The following is a 19,947-nucleotide window of genomic DNA, read 5'->3' as shown; positions in this document are numbered from 1 at the left end:
GGGGAGAGTCTCGAATTTTTTTCAATGTCAAGGAAGGTCAAAAGAAAATATGAATAATGAATAATTCAGCCCCCTCCCCACCACAGTAATTTTCATACTGACCCTAAATTAGTTTAGAGGGAGACTAGAGGGAAAGCTAATGTGGGTTGGTCAGTCTGTGGCTGTCGTGTTGTGTAGCAGGATGCAATCAGGCTCAGTGTGACCATCTGCTCTGCCTATATGAACAAATGCCACTTTACTGCTTTATGCTTATTCGTTTTGCTGTATCAAATAATGTCTCCAGTGACATAGATGGATAAGTTAGCAGTATATCATTGAATAAATGAAAGAATTAGGGTGGCCATCATGAAATCAAAAAATTAAAAATTTCTCCCTTTTGGTTTCTGATTTTTTTTCTCAAAGGAGAACAAAGGACAAGTGATTTACAGAGCAGGTATGCTGTAGCAGACCAAAAAAACCATTTATTTTAGTTGCTCTTAAAGGGTAGAAGCAGCCCCATTTGGGAACATTTGATCCACAAGTGGAGTCCTTAAAAACCACTGGGGGGTTAGAGAAAAAAAAAAAATACATTTTTTTGGCTGGGGGAAAGCAAAAATAGAGATACAAAAAAATGGCCCAGGAGGAAACCCACAGTTCAAGTCTACTTAACTATTTGACAGTTGAGCACCAAAGAGAAACTTGTGTTGATATTATGTCCCAGACACAGTTTGTTATATAAGCTAAATACTAACATACCTCACTCACTCCACAGGATGTGGAATAAGGGGAGTACACTTTTATACTGACAAATGCGTGCATTGGGTGTCAGTCAGTTTAAGTATCTGTTGCTTTTTCAGTCTGTGGTTTGAGTAGAGTTGCTTTCAAATGTTGTCATTTGCTAAATGACTGTGACATGCCCTCCAGGCTCACCAAGGAGTGAGTGCTATTTGAACATTGAAGATGTGTCTCAGTTTCAAGTCTCAAGCTCTCCACATATATCAGTGATCGCTCAAAAAACAAGAAAATCCAGCAGACTCAAAGCTTAATAGAAAAAAACTTTTATTTTCCCCTATTCACAAAAATTAAATAAAAAGGGATACATCAGATAACATCCCACCTGCACCACAGTTGAGCAAAAAAAAGGTACTACATCAAGTTCAATTGCCAGCCTTGATATCAGATTGAAACAAAGTTATGAATTAGTTTTCTGCATTCTTCCCTAAGGTATGCACCAAGCACCGACTCTCCTTCAGTCCATCCACAACATCAAATTTGACGTAATCAAATGGTCCGCTATAAAACAACGAAAACAAAATTCTTTAAATTAAAAGAATAAAAAGAAAAACAAAAAACTTTTAAAGTCCAAAACAATTTGTGCACAGGGGCACAAAAAAATAATAAAAAAAAATAAAACAAAAAATAAAAAACAAAATAAATAAATAAAAACAAAACTTTCACGAGCATAAAAATAAAAAATAAAAAACTTGTGGACAACTTGCATTTAAATTTACTTCTGTATATAGCTTAGTGTATCACAACATGGCAAGGAGTGGTAAAGCCTCAAATTATTACCCATTCTCTGTGGCACAAGAGATGCATCCTTGTGAAACATTAATGAATGATTCACCGGCTGCTGCTCTGAGCCCGTCCATCCAACCTGTGATCAATGAGCGGCCACTGAATGTTCAATGCTTGCCTACCAGTTAAACGTGAAGATGATGCCATTAGTATTCACCCTTCTGGGGGTGTAGCGGCTTACAAAAGATGCCAGGGATCCAAAAAACACCACACATGCGCATTGGTAACATTTGTGCTACAAAAAACTCCATGTCACACAGGTTGAGAAAATAATGCTTATTCTATAAAATACATAATCCATAAAAGTGAGCTCATATATGAAGGAACATGGTTTTTTTTTTTTTTTTTTTTTGGTTTTTTTAAATCAAGCAGGAATAGATTTGAGTATTAGTGAAGGTCTTCATCTTAAGAGTTTTGAGCACACTTGGTCTGACGATCAAACTGATGTTGTTAACTGGCAGGCAAATGTTGATACTCGCTGTGGCCACATGGACTCAGGCATGGCTCAAACTATGCCCTGAACATAACCTTAGGGTAGGGCTGGTGCAAATATTACATCTAAGCAGTACTCACGTACACACCTTTATAGTAAAACAGGCTGACAGCCGTACACACTTCCATTACCACTATGTCCACTATGGACAATGACTAAAAAGATAAAGATGGATAAAGACCACAACTCTCTCAAATAACCAGTGTCAGGGGGAGAACTATTAGGACTCTGAATCAGTGTATTTCCAGGCATATCCTACACAGTATCAACGGGTGAATACATGGCAACTGGCAACATCAAATCACTAGTTTGATCATGAGCTGGAATAGTACCTTATTAGTCCAGCAGCGAGTCGCATTGCCATTGACAAAGCTCTTATAAGGTAGATCCCTCCAAAGGGAACCTGTTTTAAAATGACTAAAGAAAAGGAGCAACACTCATTGAAAAGCATGCAATGTTCATGACAAGGAGAAGCCTTGATGGCTCAGACAGCGGTTATTTAACAAAAAAAGCTCTGGGGGACATCCTCAAACACAGATATGGATAAACAGTGGAACTGCGACATGAATCCAAAATACTGTAATTATGATGTTTCCCTCCACTTACATCCTATTCAACCCACTTTAGAAGGAGCTACATTATGAAATTAACTATGTTAAGAGGCCTCAAGTCTTACCTAGTCATTTTACCATTGCTTAACATTATCATTATGCTTACTTTTGCAAGCCATTGACAGTCCTAAAATCACTTATCAAAAAAAAAAACGATATCTCAAGATCATATTTATCACTGTATGTCTTACATTTGAAACTCTAAATTTCTTACAAAAGAAAAAGTGCATTTATATCAGTAAGAACCAATTCATTCTTGGTGATGTCTTATCGCTCTCATTAAGTCCATTCTGTAAATACTCTTTAAAAAAAAAAAAAAAAAAAAAAAAAAGAAGCAGCAGCAGCAAAAGTTTTATCAACTTGCCTACAGTATTTGAACTCTCGTTGCGATGAGTGATTCTCCAAACAATCAGCGGAGTCCTGTATTAACCTACCTATAGCTGGTCTTCATACGCAACCTCCATTTAACTATAGGGACATTGATTACACAATATGTATGAATGTATGGGAGGAGAAAAGAACCGAGCACCCGACAGCTTCAAATTATGGCAACCTCCCCATACCGAGGACGAGAAAAATCAACTTGCACTTTGGAGCAACAAGACAGATATTCACTCAAACATGCGTCACTTAAGAGGTGATCATATGCCATGCAATAACTTGGTACTGCGGTGGGAAAACCTTAGAGAACAGACCTACTGCATTTTTTTTTTTTTTTTTTTTTTGGCCTCAAATGAGGGGGGGAAAAAAAAAAAAGAAAACCTATGACTCAAGAGGAATTCAGCAACCAAGGGAAACGGAAGGAAATGAAATTCAGATTAATGTACATGTGAAAAGAGAATAAGACCCATGTATATGCACACCAAATGGTTGATGCAATTTTGCCGTAAAAGGTGCAAAAAGATTTGTGCACGTTTCCTGCATTATTACGTAGTAAAAGCGTCTCATGGTTTTGTTTTTTTTTTGTTTAGCCTCTGTCAAGCCCGGAGGTGACAAGTAATATTAAAGTCACACGAGCCTGTTTTAAACACATCTACATATGTGCGTCATTCTACTGACTACGTGCATTGTGGTATTTGGGACTGTGGCACCCTATGCTGGTTCAGATAATTCCTTTTTTTAAATGTACCTATCTGCCACCCCGTCCCCTCCCAGCCGTCATCTATCTTAACAGAATAATCAAATCGAGGAGGGGGAGGTCAAAGCCAGCCCCTGTTTGCCCTCACCTAACTAGGATCCCTGCGGTGCTGTTGGTGAAAGTCACTTTTGAGTGTGTTGGATTTAGTGAGGCGTTTAATCCAAGAGGTATATGTATATCCCCAGTTTACCCTCCCACACCCACCACCCTCCTCCCACCCTCCCTCACAGAGACACACAGGGGCGCGGGGGGAAAGGAGGCCATCCGCTGAGTGGAGGGTCAAGGCCAGTCACGTCCCTCCAGCTCTTGTTTCACCCCACGATCTGGGCAGTGCAATGAGTTCCCCAGTAACCCTTCCCTACATTAACCTAGGGGAGGAGAAAAAAACAGAAGAATGGAGAAAAGTTTTAAAAATCACATATGAAAAATTAGAAAATGTAGAGCTGTGAGAATTGATTCAGCGATCAAAAAGGATGCAGGTGGTGTGACTGATGCCGAGAGATTCTGGATCAGAAAATTAATTTGGGAACAAAATGTATCATTGTTGATCAATGAGCTGGGTGTGTCATCATTTCCAGAAAGGGAGTGGCACGGGTTGTATGTGTGTCACGACGGGATGTTTGCTGAACATACCTAACAGGTCGGTGTCCTGTGTTGACCAGGGGGAGGTTGGGTTAGACGCCATAGCACGCCGACAGGCGCTCCTTCAACAAAGGAGGGAACTGCTCTGAGAACTGCTGCCAGTTCTCTTCCCCGACCTGGTCCTTGAAGCCATGTAAGATCTAGGAAGAGAAAACAAAACTCATGAAAATGGAAGTAGGTTTGAGGATGAAGATGCTATGTAGTTGATAACGCTTCAATACACACAAAATGCAATAACATCCACTGAAATGTAAAAATGTCTCTGCTCTCCCTCCTCAAACAGCAAGCTCTACCACACTTCTCAGACTCAAATATCATCCGCACCATATAATCAGATTTCGAATGTCTGATAAGTGATCATCACAGAGTGTGGGGAGCCAGTGCTGCAACAGATCAGTGATATAGTACTGCTTTTGTTAAAATGAGCCACTCACCTTATAAAACATGTCTCTCAGGTCATCTTTGGGGTTGACCCAGGAGGCCACAGCATCACAGAAGAAAATAAAGTCCTGGAAAGAAAGGACTTGTTACTTCATCACACAAACACTCAGCTTCAGAGCCTATCCACATAAGACTTATTGTTCTTGGATCTCATGTTAACAATGGATACAAAAGGGAGAGAGGATAAGAGCATAAACTTCAGGAACTGCAGCAGTCAGACTACACCCAGATGTCATATTGTTGGTTGGAGTAGAAAAACACTGCACAAAAAAAAAATATCACAGTTTGCAACTTTAAAAATATCCTCATATCATCTCACCTGCACCACTCCTGCTGGGTTGACGCCGATCATCACGCATATTCCACGGAAGGCTGAGTCCTTCTCCTCATTATCTCGGATATTCCTCAATGACGTGCACCTGAGAAGAGATACAATGAGACAAAAGAGGGAAGTGTTTATACGTTCTTTCAGTCTCTACTGGTCTTGAAATGATTTATTTCCTCTTGCATTTATAATTAGTTTAAACTAATTCCTTTCCCACTGCTTCCTTTCCTTTTCTCATTTCAAGATCAACAAAATCATGTTAGATCAATAAGCTGAGTAATTCATGATATCCAGATTATAATGTGTACTCACCATGGTCTAATGAAATGCTGAAGCTGTGGTGCCACTTCCTGAGGACACACGTAACCGAGTCTGCCAATCGTAATGGCTGCACAAAGGGAGACAAAACATCAGTTTACCCGAACTCCCCTTCATGACCATCAGCATTGTCCACCTTTCATTCTGAACAGCAGATGCTTCAACTCATGCTGTGTGCATATGACCGTGTGTGTACCTGTGTTTTCCAGCAGAGTCTTGGGCGTGTTGGGTCTGTTGATGATCTCCACCAGATGTGGCAAAACCATGCCCACATAAGGCTGCATCTCTGCACCTAGAGACACACACATGGCAGAAAACAAGCACACCATCAGCCGTATGAGGAGATGAGCAACCTGCAGCATGGCTCTGTTACTATGGAGACTTGACTGCAAGACAGTATTTTGTCTTATGGCAAACAATGTCTTACTGGCATACTACACACAGCCTTTTGTGAACACAAAAATATGTCTTGTTGCAATAAAACGGACAGAATTTTGGCAAATTCTTCACATTAGGTTGATGTCTCAGTTTTTAGTGTTAATGCTGTTGACCAGCAGAAATCTGATTTCAGTTCCAGACTTGCTGGACTGTTTTTTGCTTTGCCTTCAGTTGTTGGATTTGACTTGACGAATTTGTGTATTGACTGCTGTGGTCAAAGGCCAGACAGGCAACATGGTTACATGACAATAAAGCTGCTGTCTGCACTGGAGGTAAATATCAGCTTGTAGAATCATCTGGATGTGTTAAAACTAATGAAATTTGCTCTTTACAACAGCCACATGAGACCAGCGAACCTTCAGTTAAAAGAGAAACGTGAAGGACACAGTGAATTCCACATGTATTAAATATATACAGGATGTATGTTGCCACCAATACAAAGTGATCTGGACACTGCAAGTTTCTTGTGACAGCAGAATGAGGAACATTCTGTTCATCTGGGGTTTTCAAGAGACCTACACTTCCATGTTTTTGGAGATGAATTAAAATCTTGTAACAGCTGCCATCATCGTGACAAGGTCTGCAACTGTAAAGGCATTAACACAGGCAAAGTGTTGCAGGAGTGTGAACTGTACAACCCTTTGGATGATTCTGAGGGGTTGATATGAAGAAAAATCTTCTAAAAAAGGAAAATCTAATTTGATTTTGCACTCTTGCACTGCAGTCTTGATGACTGCTGGTGCCCCTACGCTCACCTGGACAATCCTCTGTTTGCTGCTTGACACCTGTTCCTGTAAGGATATCACACAGAGTGTCAGTGGGCCGCCTGGGTCACGCACATTGGCTTGCCTGGCATACATGCACCAACACACATGTTCAAACAACGTGCAGGCATAACTAGGTTGGGTTTTGGGTGCAATGCCATTTTATGGCAGAGATGTTAGGAGAGCCGAAAGGCAAAACATCACACTGCCAAAGTCCTAATTGCGGAGCGCTCTGGTAGGGTTACTGTGCATGCAACATAACTGCGATGTCCCTGGTTCGATTCCAGCCAGGTACCTTTGTTGCATGTCATACCCATGTATCACTCCCCATGATTCCTGTCTGCTTCTTCACTTCACATTATTCAATAAAGGCAAAAAATACCAACAAAAATAACCTTTAAGTGTTTCCCCTGGGTTGACTGCTCTGGGGTGGCTGCAGTGATGGCAGCGACTGGTGTCAATTAATAAATGTTACAGAAGCTGCGGCATTTATTAACTGACACACTGTAGCCAGTACTGTACATTTACTGCCAGCGTCACTTTTCTGCTGCTCATTCAACATTATGCACTGCCCTATTCCTTAAAGGAGCTGCGCTACCAAGAGTTTCCCAGGCAACGACACAGAGGTTGACTCACGTTTTGGAACAGCGCTGCACAGATATTCCCAAATGCTATTGATTTCCCAATGAATGGATATTTGGTGTTATTTTTGGCATTAGAACTTTTTTTTTTGGCTTAGAGGGGGTTTGGGAAAACACTTAAATTTTTTTTTTTTTTTTTTTTTAAAAAGTCCTAATTACATATAACTATCTGAAACAGATGTGTACATGTCTAAAACTGTCGACAACGGTTCTACCAGAAGTAAACAGTTGTGGTTCACATGGCAAACGTTTTCTTCTAAGGACAAAAGGCAAAGCCAAAGGTAGTGCTGTTGGCACAACGAATCACACACACAGGTTCGCGTGCATGTAGACCTGCAGACTCAGGAGGCATCAGTGCATCTCTAAAAACAGCTTTATTGTGGGCACCAACAATCAAAAACCGGTGGATATCAAGCACCACAAAGCCTCAAAATGCCTAAAGGAGGTGATCTGCATCGCAAAAGGAAAGTCAGCTCCGGAGAACATGGCTGCAATAAGTGTGTGTGTGTGTGTGTGTGTGTGTGTGTGTGTGTGTGTGTGTGTGTATGTGTGTGAGAGAGATAGCGAATTGAAAATGGTTAACAATAAGTAAATAAATATTAAATTAATACTTTTTAACGGGAAATGTGTTTTTTGTTTTCTTTTTTCTTCAAAGCAAGACAAATGTTACACAAAAAAGGTAGATACACACAAAAGTGCTGTTAAAAAAACGGTGGCTGGAAAAATTTATAATTCAGCAGCCACTTTGACTGGTGGAAGAAAAAGTTAATTTCCAACACTGCACTCAACCTGAGTTTTGAACGAATGAAAGCTGCCGTATCTGGATCAGAAAATATCTTGGGAACAAAATGTATCATTGTTTGTCAATGAGCTGGGTGTTTCATCATATCCAGATAATAAGCGCTTGTTTTCAGTGAAGGCAACCATTTAAAAAAAAAAAAGAGAGAAAGAGACAGACCAAGGGCAAACATAAGAGAAAAGGCATCAACAATAGCTGAAACCTGCTTTCTCACCCATTTGCATGGAAATCTCTCCGATGGCCCAGGTGGCGTTGTTGCACACAGAGATAAACTCTGGGTTCAGGTTGAGCCCCAGGATGGGCATAAACTCAGCTGGAGGGAGGACATAAAAACACACACTGGTTACAATACGAGAGCAGAGCAGCATTCAATCACTTACACACTTTTTTTTTTTTTTTTTTAAAACAATCTCCCATCTATAAACAGTCTCAAAGAAAGATGGTATATCAGTATTTAATCTATATGCTCAGTTCTACCAGTCTAGGAATGATAAATGCAGGATGTGGATCAGACAACAATATGGGAACAAAGTGTATCATCGTTATTCAATGAGCTGGGTGTTTCATCATATCCACATAAGGACCACAGAGGTGTGAAGCTGCTCTATAACAGCCTCTCATTGAAGATATCTGAGCATCTATGGCTACAATAGGTATCACCGTGAGTCAGTGCTGTGTGTTCCCTGATAGCCAGATAGTAGAGGACCAGTGAAGTAATTCAATCCAACTGTGACAGTTATTTAGCACACTCACCAATGCAGGGCTTAACATGGAGGAAGCAGGCCTTTGTTAGATCACCCAGCAGAGCAAAGGAGCTTTGCCTCACTTCAGGCATAGTGTCCTGCAACACAACCACACATCTTAGTGTTGTACTTTCACAGTAAATGTGTCGGGGTTCAAAAGAAACTGTCTCGAGGCGTGTTTGGTTCATTTGTTGGTTCACACTCCTGCATACCTGCATGCACTGGAAAAGCAGGGTCATGATGTTGGAGCGGGCTACTAGCTGCTCCACATGGCCCCCCAAACCCTCAGCCAGGCCACTGAGCAGATCCAGGGCCACGATCATAAAATCCTTGTCAGGAGCCTCATACTGGTCTGGATGCTGGTTGTACATCTGTACAGACAGGACAGACGAGTTTCAGTGCCTCTGCAAAAGGATCGCCTAATATACAACATATTTCATTTGTACTAGTGCAGTGCCTGTTCAAAACACGCCTATTCGGAACAGGCTGACTGCTCGGCTTTCTCAAGAACCGCTCATCCAAACAACTTCACACTCCAAACTGTGCTTCTTTGGGTCCTCAGCAATACACCCGCCAAGTGTGAAGTTGATCAGATGAATGGTTGAGAAAAATCAGACATACAGAAAGAGACTTTTTCCATTTTAGTTAGATGTTTGTATTCTCACCATAGCCTGAGCTAGTGTCTTCTGGACTAGTGTGACACAGCGCTGATAGACGGGCTCACAGTAAGGCAGAAACCCGCTCTGGAGGGCAGTGGCGACTGACGACAGACACTGGAAGAAAGACAAAATGAGGACTTGTAGAAAGGCGGTCATGCATGTTTGTTGTCTGGGGTGAACACACACTATATATGACCTGAAAGCTGTTGAAAATCCTAATCTGTTTTTTTTTTTTTTTTTTTTTTTTAGCAGAAACTCTTTACAGCAAATATGACTGGTCTTAAGCTTAAAGAGAAATTTGTGCTCAATTGGATAAAAGCCTCCTGTAGTGCAAGTATTGCTTTAATAGAGAACTTCTCACCTCCAGCAGCGGGAACAGATCCTTGTCTTCATCTTTCAGCTCGTTCCACTTGGCAATAAGGGGGGGCATCAACTTCTGAATGTACTCCTGAGAAATGATAGAAATTTAGGATCTCAGAGTTTGCCTTACTTTGACTCTTCAGCAAAGACATTAAGATTTAAGGTTTACATACAGAATAATGTCAATTTTGCCTGCATATTTAAACTTAATTGTGTGCAAAGATTTTATTCACCACAGTTCCATTAGGGGCAAAAAAAAAAAAACAACCTTTCAAATAAAAGAAAACTAATGAAAACACTGCACTCGACCTGAGTTTGGAGCGGATGAAAGCTGCCATATCTGGATCAGAAAAATATCTTGGGAACAAAATGTATCATTGTTTGTCAATGAGCTGGGTGTTTCATCATATCCAGATAATTAGCGCTTGTTTTCAGTGAATGCAATCATTTTTTAAAGAAGAGAATGTGACATATCGAGGGAAAACATACGAGAAAAGGCATCGAGAAGTTCACAGGCACTTACAGGCTGATTCAGGTGGTGACCCACTGAGTCTGCCAGAGTTCCTATGGCGTCATAGAGGATGAGGAGGTTCTTGTGCTGGTACTTCCCGAAGGCGAAGACCAGCGTGTCCAAGATAAAGCTCAGGTAGGGCACCAGCTCTGTACATGCCTCCTCCTCCAGGGTGGCAAACGCACTAACAGAAAACAAAATATGGAAGAAAGAAGGTATATCAGTATTTAAATCTATATACTCAGCTCTACCAGTCTAGGAATGATAAATGCAGGATGTGGATCAGACAACAATATGGGAACAAAGTGTATCATCCTTAGTCAATGAGCTGGGTGTTTCATCATATCCACGTAAGGAGGACAGGAGTGGGAAGTTGCTCACCTGCAGGCCGCCTCCTGCACCCTCTTGTTGCCGTCCAGGATGCGTTTCAGAAGCTCTGTCATGAGGGGTTTAAGGTAGGAGTCGGGGGGCTGGGAGACCACCCAATGTGCATAACGACTAAGGGTCCAGCAGGCGATGGAGCGCACCAGGGCCTTCTTGTCGCACAGACACTGGATGAGGTGGGGGATAAGCTCCGGCAAGTAGGGCACCATACCCTGCATGCAGCCTGAGGCGAGGAGAGAAAGTGACATCATGAAAGGATCAATTACAAGACGATGTTTCATCATGTTTTTATTACTATGAAGCACTTTGTGATGTCTCCTTTCAACAGGTGATTTTATTCAATTTCAGTATGCTGACACCAAAGTTTCCTATTGTTCCATCTAATGTGATATGTGCAGACACCTTGTGAATTCACTTTGTACACCTGACATTGTTACATTTACCACCTGCACCTTGCCCTTCAACGGCCTCCAACCCTGACCTGGTGTTGCTACCATGAATGGAAATTAATTCAGTGATAGACGTTTAGATGTCATTGAACCAACTTGAGAAAAAAAAAAAAATTGTGTGAGAAACAGAAAGCAGATGCACGTGGGCAATAAAGGCGGATCGTGCAGATGGATGGACAGAGTTGTGAAACTGAACAATTTTATCTGCTAATTAATTGATGTTATTCAGTGCAATTCTGTGGTTTATCTGTGAAGTTTTTGGTAGCGCACTGCAGACTGAAGTCTGTGCTCACAGTGAAAAGGGTAACATGTATCTCTTGTATGAATGGGTCCAAAACAGGTCAAGCACGTGTTGAGTAAATACACATTTGCTGTCTGAAAGTTTGCTATAATGCAGAAACAGCCTTGAAGGAGTGGGGAAAACTAAGCAGTGACGACTGGGACTGTTGGGAGATTTAAATTGTAATTCCATCAGATCTAATTATTTGTATGCTTGCGTTGTTGAAGATTAGATAGACATGTTCATATGTGTGGACTGGCTTTAGAAAAAGCAGTATTTGCTCAATTTAATTCAATTAGGCTATTATAGTAGCTTTCAACTGGGTCAGTGAGATATGCAGTGGTCAGTCCAGATGACTCATTACAGCAAACTCGCATGAGCAGGACGCTGTATTTCAATAATCTCATAGCGTGTGTGTTTACAACAACAGGATTAGATACAACACACTTAAATCTGTTCTAACTAATCTGTAGCTTCTATGAGAACTCTACTTCTCTAAGTCTTACCCTCAGCTATGGCCCCCAACACCAGGATGCCGGACTCCTTAATGACCCAGTCAGGGTGGAAGAGCAGGCCTTTCAGGAGCGGCAGGAGGTGGGGCAGCAGGTCGTCACGGAACACGTTGGCCAGCACGTCCAGTGCTGCGGCTGAACACTTTCCTACATCAAAAAAATAACAAAATTATTCTTAAACCCCAAAACTGCTGGTTACATCCTGCAGAGAGAGTCTCTATAAGTGCTTTTCTCCATCACTTACGCAGGTTCCAGTCAGACAGTGTGTCGTCATCGTCGTCGTCGTCCTCTTCAATGTCCTCACCCTCCTCTCCCTCCCCTCCTTCGTGCTGCAAGGTGACGGTGCGTGACTTGTGGAAACGAGGCTTGATGTCCTGATCGCTGTCTGGAACTGCCTCATCCTCCTCCACATCTCCCTGCGCGCACACACACACACACACAAGTTGAACTCCAGCTGAAGCATTATCACTTTTTTAGACAATTTTTAAAAACTATCAGTTCTAAATTGTCATTCTGTAATATTAGCTGTAATACAGCTAAAGTTTTTGATGTTATGTCAGGATTTATTTTTGGTGTTATCTTGCTGTGGCATGAAGGACAGTCCTCCAGTTGCAGCAAGTATAACTGCATTTAACCTTCTAATAGCCTTTGACATGACAGTGCACAAGGCAGAGTGCACAGTAAACTCGGCAGTCACACATTTCTCTGTTCGGTATTTCTCTGTGTGACATCAAATATTAAAAAATATTTTTTTTTGGCCTGGCGGGGGTTCTCGTTTCATTATGGAGAAACACAGATTCAGTAAACGTTGAGTACAGTTAGACCCAGCAGTCTCCATCAGGTTGGGCAAGTTCAAAGTTGTGAAAACAACGGGGGTGTTTTGAATACACCCCTGTTTTCACAGGTAATTTGTTAGTCTGTCCCTCCCGCCGCAGGAAATAATGGATTACTCCTGGAAAGCTGTTGATGTAGCACTTTTCTCCTTATGAAAATAACACGGAGATTATTCGTCCAATGAGAATTTAGTCGGACGAGAGCGTATCGACCAACTAATCGACCAGTCGACCAGCAGACTACAGCCCTAATAAGAACGCTCAAAAATTCAGCCAAATGGCTATACCCTCTGATGGTATAGAAGTAAACATGTAAAAACGTAACAGGAACAAAGAGAGCTCACCTTCAATAGTATGATGTCAATCTCTGAATACTTCATCCCATTCACCAAGATAGGGATCAGTCTATATTAAGAGGGAGGGAAGAAGAAGACTTCCTTGGTGAAAACGGTAAACAAATATAACGTCACGTAGTTGATGACAATGAGTTGATTCTGTATTCACTGCATTGTACTCACTGCACCAGGTGTCCGGACAGCATCTCCTTGCAGATGGGTTGCTCTGCTAGAGTCAGCCAAAACTCACAGGCCTCCAGAGCCACGTTCTCATCCGGGTCCTGGGTCCGCTGCAGCATGTACTGCAGGAGATGATACAGTATGAGACTGAGAACAGCTGAGTGTGAGCTGACACAACATCTAATGGTTTGAAACTGAGAGGAAAAACGCCGCTATTGTGCAACAGTCTACCACAAAGTCTTGACAAATCTGGATCAGAAAGAATAGGAACTTTAGGTATCATTGTGAATCAATGAGCTGGGTTTTTCATCATGTCCAGATGCAAGATGGACTTAAAAGTCTTGATAATTCTGAGTTGAAAGACTGATAGTTCTCACACATCTTATTACTTTGACATACAAGAATGATGTGTTCTTAAAGCAGAGACACAGCTGTTCGGTCCAGCACTTACCTGGATGATGCTGTGCATGTGGGGGATGAGGCGGTCGATGCGGACCTCCAGTAGCATGACCAGGGCTCGGCACACATTCTTTCGGACTTCAGAGTCCTCATCTGCTGCCAGTGCAAATAGGCTCTAGTTGGGGAGAGGAGAAATAACTGTAAGTTAGGTGAAAAATGAGGATTATGAGGAAACAGACAGTGGGTTGACAAGGCAAATAAAAAAATCGAGGGAATGACTAACATGGCTTTGTCTAGTCTGGTGATGTTCAAACACAGCAAAACAACCAATTTACTTCAGTATTCAAAACACACAAGCTCACCTCTATGAAGGTGTCGATGTTGTCCATTAGAGCCTGGGCTCTGCCGATGATGAACTGGTTCACACAGGCTATGGCATGAGACCTGCGGGGACAACAAGAGGACTGATTAAGGCAAAGCAACGGTAGCAATGAAAGAGTGGTTAAAAGCAGAATGTCTCTATTTAACAACCTTTAAAAACAGCAATATTTGGTTTTATCCCACGTTTTACTTAAACATTTCAAAAGATAATTATGCAATTTTTGTTTTAGGTTACACATGAACTGTGTTCAAAATTAGTCCACCGAAAAATGAAAGAATGTGGCACCAAGAAAACAGCCCTATTAAGAGCTTTATAATAGTGAGGAGAAAATGTTTTAATGAATCCTTTTAGCAATCAATGTAAGTCATAAATTAAGTGGTACGTCAGTGTGAGGGGTAAAGTGACAGAATATCTGGATCAGACAGTATGAATACAACAACCTTCATCGTCAGTCAGATGTTGGTATACATCACGCCCAGATGTTGATGACAGACAGTTACAAATGAGTCTTGTTCTCTCCTGTACCTGATCTTCGGGCTGCAGTGCTTGAAGAACTGAAGGAATTTAGGTATCATGATGTTGAGGGGTCTGTTCAAAGCGTCGCTGTCCAGCAGCTCGGATGAGTCCTCGCAGATCTTCTGCAGTGCTCCAAACGAGCCCTGAGACACGGACACACACAGAGAGGCTGTCAAATCAAACGCAAACATACAGGGACACAGAGGAGAGAATGAGACAGCATCAACATTAAGCCAGAGTGCCTTCGTTTAAGAATTTCATAGATGCCAGTGGTTCCTATACAGATGACTATAAAACTTAAATGGTTGTATTCCATTCAGGTGTGTCAGATGCAAGATATTGTATTGCGTACGCTGGCTTACCAGCACATCTAAAATAGAGCAATAATTTATTTTATTAGTTACACCTGCACTGTGATTTTGAACAAAAACACATCACTGACTCCATAATGAAAACAATCAGCCTGTCAAGAGGACTGCTGCTCTCCTAAGTGAGGCTTGAAAAATATTTTGATTCCCAGTTTTACGTCAACATGTCACCTTAAATCTTTGAAAAGATATATCATGAACAAAAATCATAACACGCTAATACCTGCTTTTACATGTCATAATATGCATAATATGAAATATGTGTAAATTATTGGATGTCTACTGCTGTTTGAAAGGCCAGTTACACTCACACACGTTTTCACTCATTTTGTGATTACACCTCTTCTCAGGACTTTGCGGGTGTGCACAGACTACGGCTGTGTCCAAAATCACTATCTTGTTTACTCACTACTCCCTATATAAATAATAAAGACTCAGTAGTTAAGTCTATAGTGAGCACTTAACTTAGATTTTGGGCACTTTGAATAATTGTCATTGCTCACAGCTGATAACTCGCAACAATGCAAATTTTTGTATCTGTATGTATTGTGGGTTTGTGAGCAGAGAGTCGAGTACAAGCCATTGACACTATTTTTTCCAACTGTGGGAATATTTGAGGGAACTATATAGTTCACATATTTCCCACTCAGAATTCTAACACTGAAATAAAATAGCAGAAGGTGAAAATAGAGCACTATATTGTAAATATGGAGTGATTTCAGACACATCCACTGTTCGACTGACATCTCCCTCAGTATCCGGTTAGCTTTATTGCCCCTGAAAGGATGGAACAAATTCAACCTTTGTCATTTGTGTTGACACATGGAGTCCAGTGACCTTGTTTAATTCCAAACAAAGCTCTGCCTACCTTCCAACCTGAGCAAAGGACTAACCAGCCAGAGCAACTGAAAACATGTATGAATTCATACAGCTTTAAAGAAAACTGAGGGTTTGGGCACCAAGCCACTAACTATGAGCAGCCTTGGTTCACGTCTAGCCGGGACTTTTGCTACACGTCATTCTCCATCTCTCTATCCCCTCATTTCCTGCCATCTCTCCACTGTCAACAAGCCATAAAAAAGGCATAAAATGCAACCCAAAAAGTCTAAAAAGAAAATCAACAGCTTTTTATTAGAGATCCTCCAATATGAAATTTCAAGGCCAATGACTGATACCGATCTGGTTGTTGTGGCCACCGTTTTTAAACAGCACAGAAAAGAAAGAAAGAAAGAGAATAAGGGCAGCGCATGGTAAGTGCAGACCTCGCAGGTGTTGTAGTCTTCTGAGTTGAGCAAGTTGCAGAGCTGGGGCAGCAGCTCCGGCCATGTCTGTAGCTCTCCCTTGGAGGCAATAGTAGTGATCAGGATGCCTGGGGAGAGGAGAACAGAGGGCTTCAGATAGGGAATAACAATTAATGAGACCACGAGTAGTTGCTTTTACATTCATCTCTGGATCAGACAGTATGAATACAAAAACCTTCATCGGAAGTCAGGTGTATTTATGCATCATCTCCATGTAACAGTTGGACAGCAAGGGATGAGTAGGGGTATTGGGTGTGTGGGTGGAAGCTAGCTCACAGGTGACAGAGGACAGCATTCGCCTCACTGGCTGACACACACAAAAAAAAAAACTCACCGATGGTGGCACGGATGAGCGGCGAGGGGTCACCGATGTTGTTGAGACATTCCTGCTTGATGAAGTCAGCAACAGTTGCGGGGAAGTTCTGGTAGTGGGCTTTGACATTGTTCTTCAGTATCAGACCACTCAGAGAGCGAGTCGGCTCATCTGAGCAGATGAAAGTAAAAGAGGAAAAGGTGCGAAAAAGTTGGGAGAGAAAACGGCTGATCAATAAATAAAGCAAGGTATTTATCATGTTTTTCTAAAAGGATTATAATGTGTCACTGTTACAATTTTGTAACAAGTATGTAATGTTGATCAGTCTCTTCTGGTCAATACTCAATCCAATTAATAAAAATCTGTATCTGCACTGATACATTACAATGTATTAGATTGGTACATCCCTATAAATAGTTATGATTTTTCCATGTATATGTTTGTATGTTAGTGTATGTTATGTCCATGTATAATAGCACACTAAAATGCACTGTTTATCACATTGGCCATCTTATCAAGATGAATGGAAATATGTTTGGATCAACTCAGTTATACATCCAAATGTTTGTCTCAATCAATACTGTTGAACTGTATCAGCAGGTCCTTCATCACAACCAGCATCATCTCTCAGTGACTGCTTTAAGTTTTAAGTGTTTGAGGAGTTTAGGAGGAACTTTGGTCATTGTGTATCAAATGACTGCATGTCATAATGGATGAAAGAGGAGTAACACTCATATTTAACTACTCACCTTCAGTTTTGAGCCGTGTGAGGACGAAGATGAGATAGTTGTTGAAGTCAGGGAACTGGTTCAGCTGTTCAAGTTTCTAGCACGGCAGTTAAGGACCATTTCACTTTGAGTTTGCAAACTAAGCAACAAATACAGAATGACATCTTCCTCTATGTGGAATTCCAGTTTTTTTCCCCCACATATAGAAAAGATATACATATATTAAGAACTGATTTTGGTTTATAACAATTCTATGCATAAATGCAGCTAAACATGAGTACTAGATTTAAATGTCTGCAATAAAAGCTCATTTATCTGCAATTGTATATTTTTTTAAAAAAAAAATGCTTTTTCCTCTTTTCTCCAGCTTTGCAGCTGACTTAAGTCTGATATCAGAGCTTGCTACCAGCACATGAACAACTGCCCACTTCCGCCGCTTCTCAACACATGGAAAAAAAACCACTGGCAACTTCCAATGTGAACATGTGGCAGTAGTAATAACTAAACAGGACAAGGATCTAAATCACATTGTGCTTGGGCACTAGCGTAAAAATCATAAATTTCATTATAAACCCACAATGAAGTCATTTAACATTGACTAGCTTTACTCTGAACACCCTCAAGTTACACTGTGGTAGGATACTTGTTGGACAGCTCTCTGCGTGACTGTGTTGGGCGACTGTGAGTCCTTGAGCAGTTGGAGGACTTGCTGAAGTCCCTGCTCATCTGGCTGCCACTCCATCCTGAGAAACACACAGATAAACACACAAGTTAATCTACATGTTACAGTCCAGTAAGAGTTCTCCAGTGCACTCTGATTTTACACAGATCGATAAGGAGAAATTGTTACACAAGTGGTCTCTGGATCAGACAGTATGAATACAAACACCATCACTGGAAGTCAGATGTATTTGATGCATCATTTCCAAAGGCCACGTGCAAAAGGACAGAGTTTATGCACAGAGCACGTTCACAGATGAAGGTGCACATGTGGACAGAGGCCCGCTTGAGTTGACTAAGGGGTAGAACTATGATAGGCAACATAAATGCGCAGCAGCGGTTGTCCTCGGAGTACCAGCCGGCAAACACCTAAAATTGTAATTAGAAATCGGCTTGCGGCACAAAAACGAGGACATTAGGCGAGCTAAAATCTCTATGACCCGGCTTAACCGCTCCAAGTTAATCCTACCCCAACTCCCCACCCCCACCCGGCCAGTCGGACTAAATTGCGGAAATGCTTTGTGTCTTAATATTTCTCGTTTTATATTTCAACACCACTCTGTAACATTACTGCACGCGGGTTTCAGACTTATGATTTTACCTGCGGGAGTAGCGTGCAGCTGGGGCTGGTCAGAGTGAGAGAAAAGTTGTCAGGAAATAAAAGTTAGCTTGCTGTGTAGCAGGACCGCCTTATGTCCGGCTACAACTCAGCAATCCGTGTAGTTAACCACAGCTACATTAACCTGCAATGCTTATTTCACTCCCTTCATAACGTCCATTATGGATTACCCAAGTGGGCGATCGATAATGGACCCTTTTTCAGATAACTGTATACTGCTGACCTGCTGCTACTGAAGTTGCCCTTCTTGCTCGGGCCTTGTCGGCGGGGTCCTCACAATGTGCCCGGCATGAAGAGACACCAATACCACCTTCAGCTTCCCCACAAGTAAGCTCTTAACTAACTTATCCTTTTAGGGAAAGCCTTCATCTGTGTGTGCTTGTAAAGCTTCGCGGTGAACTCGACGTTGTTCGCTAATAAATCGGTACAAACTTGATGAGCACGTTTTAGCCACTAAGCCGCCTGAGCACCGTGTTGAACTGACGAGGCTAATGCTACTAGCCGAGCTAATGCTACATAACGGACACTTCCTTTGACGTTCGTCTTTATCGGAACATCTTACCCGATGAGGCAGTCTAATGTATCTAAAATGTTGTGTCAAAGTACAAACCTTAAAATACTGTACGTACAATATTGACTTGAAAGTTGAATTATTAGTACTGGGCCGCTCTTCCTCCGTGCCTCGTAGCGGTTCCTCCTGTTCAAATGAGCACGCCGATTGAAATTGACCTATGGCGGCTTCCGTTCAACACACATTGCGCTAACTACGCGAGATTTACTGGAACCGCTTTTCTATTTTCCTAAATTTTATGAGAGTGCTTAATAATATGATACAAAATAAACATTCTACAATAAGAAACAAACAAACACATAAATAACAGTAAATGTAATAGAAACGTCTACAGTATAATGTGGGTGGGGTTTTGATTATGATATATTCTGATTTGCAAGAGAAAAAAATATTACAATAATAAAATAAAATACTGCAATAAATACCCTGAATTCTTTTGATTTTATTATTTTTCAAATGCCAAATCAAATATGTAAATATTCCCAAAATGGATTAAAAGCATTCCTACTTTTATTTTCGATGGGACTGAAAATGTCTTAGATGTAGTCAGCTGTTAGAGTTCAAACATGTAGATGTTATTACTATTGTACCATATGTACTGTACATCTTTTGTAAGA

General features: G+C 41.3%; 1 protein-coding gene and 2 non-coding genes across 7 annotated transcripts; all 3 read right to left on the bottom strand.

The window, feature by feature from the left end:
* Positions 1 to 1,021: 1,021 nt before the first annotated feature.
* LOC137200828 (transportin-2-like) lies at positions 1,022 to 19,507 on the bottom strand. 5 transcript variants are annotated; one of them, XM_067615480.1, is made up of 26 exons: positions 19,389 to 19,507; positions 18,064 to 18,163; positions 17,442 to 17,517; positions 16,714 to 16,863; positions 16,341 to 16,447; positions 14,720 to 14,853; positions 14,175 to 14,256; positions 13,865 to 13,987; positions 13,417 to 13,535; positions 13,243 to 13,303; positions 12,310 to 12,481; positions 12,060 to 12,212; positions 10,822 to 11,047; positions 10,453 to 10,624; positions 9,931 to 10,017; positions 9,576 to 9,683; positions 9,123 to 9,281; positions 8,921 to 9,008; positions 8,382 to 8,480; positions 6,719 to 6,754; positions 5,722 to 5,817; positions 5,520 to 5,595; positions 5,202 to 5,301; positions 4,876 to 4,950; positions 4,433 to 4,581; positions 1,022 to 4,167 (listed from the first exon to the last, which is right to left on the bottom strand). In XM_067615480.1, exons 2-25 carry the CDS (start codon positions 18,160 to 18,162, stop codon positions 4,474 to 4,476), a joined length of 2,706 nt encoding a protein of 901 aa, XP_067471581.1. In that variant the 5' UTR covers position 18,163; positions 19,389 to 19,507; the 3' UTR covers positions 1,022 to 4,167; positions 4,433 to 4,473. The 5 variants fall into 5 exon arrangements, with proteins under 5 accessions (XP_067471581.1, XP_067471582.1, XP_067471583.1 ...); XM_067615481.1 differs by having other exon boundaries at positions 19,370 to 19,483; XM_067615482.1 differs by lacking the exon at positions 19,389 to 19,507 and adding an exon at positions 18,983 to 19,265.
* LOC137168712 (small nucleolar RNA SNORD41) lies at positions 16,527 to 16,593 on the bottom strand. Its single transcript, XR_010924329.1, has one exon. It is a non-coding gene; the product is annotated as a small nucleolar RNA SNORD41 (small nucleolar RNA).
* Positions 18,282 to 18,349, bottom strand: LOC137168711 (small nucleolar RNA SNORD41). The gene has a single exon (XR_010924328.1). It is a non-coding gene; the product is annotated as a small nucleolar RNA SNORD41 (small nucleolar RNA).
* Positions 19,508 to 19,947: the final 440 nt, after the last annotated feature.

This window comes from Thunnus thynnus, chromosome 17 (assembly GCF_963924715.1).
Source record: "Thunnus thynnus chromosome 17, fThuThy2.1, whole genome shotgun sequence".
NCBI lineage: Eukaryota > Metazoa > Chordata > Actinopteri > Scombriformes > Scombridae > Thunnus > Thunnus thynnus.
This window is presented reverse-complemented; position numbering and strand designations above follow the sequence as displayed.

Excerpts from the sequence above, each read along its gene's own strand:
- LOC137200828 (XM_067615480.1), bottom strand. The coding sequence starts at position 18,162 with ATGGAGTGGCAGCCAGATGAGCAGGGACTTCAGCAAGTCCTCCAACTG. Across the intron at positions 14,854-16,340 it reads AAGACTACAACACCTGCGAG|GGCTCGTTTGGAGCACTGCA; the intron begins GTCTGCACTTAC and ends TCCGTGTCTCAG. Across the intron at positions 13,304-13,416 it reads CTGTCCGGACACCTGGTGCA|ACTGATCCCTATCTTGGTGA; the intron begins GTGAGTACAATG and ends CTCTTAATATAG.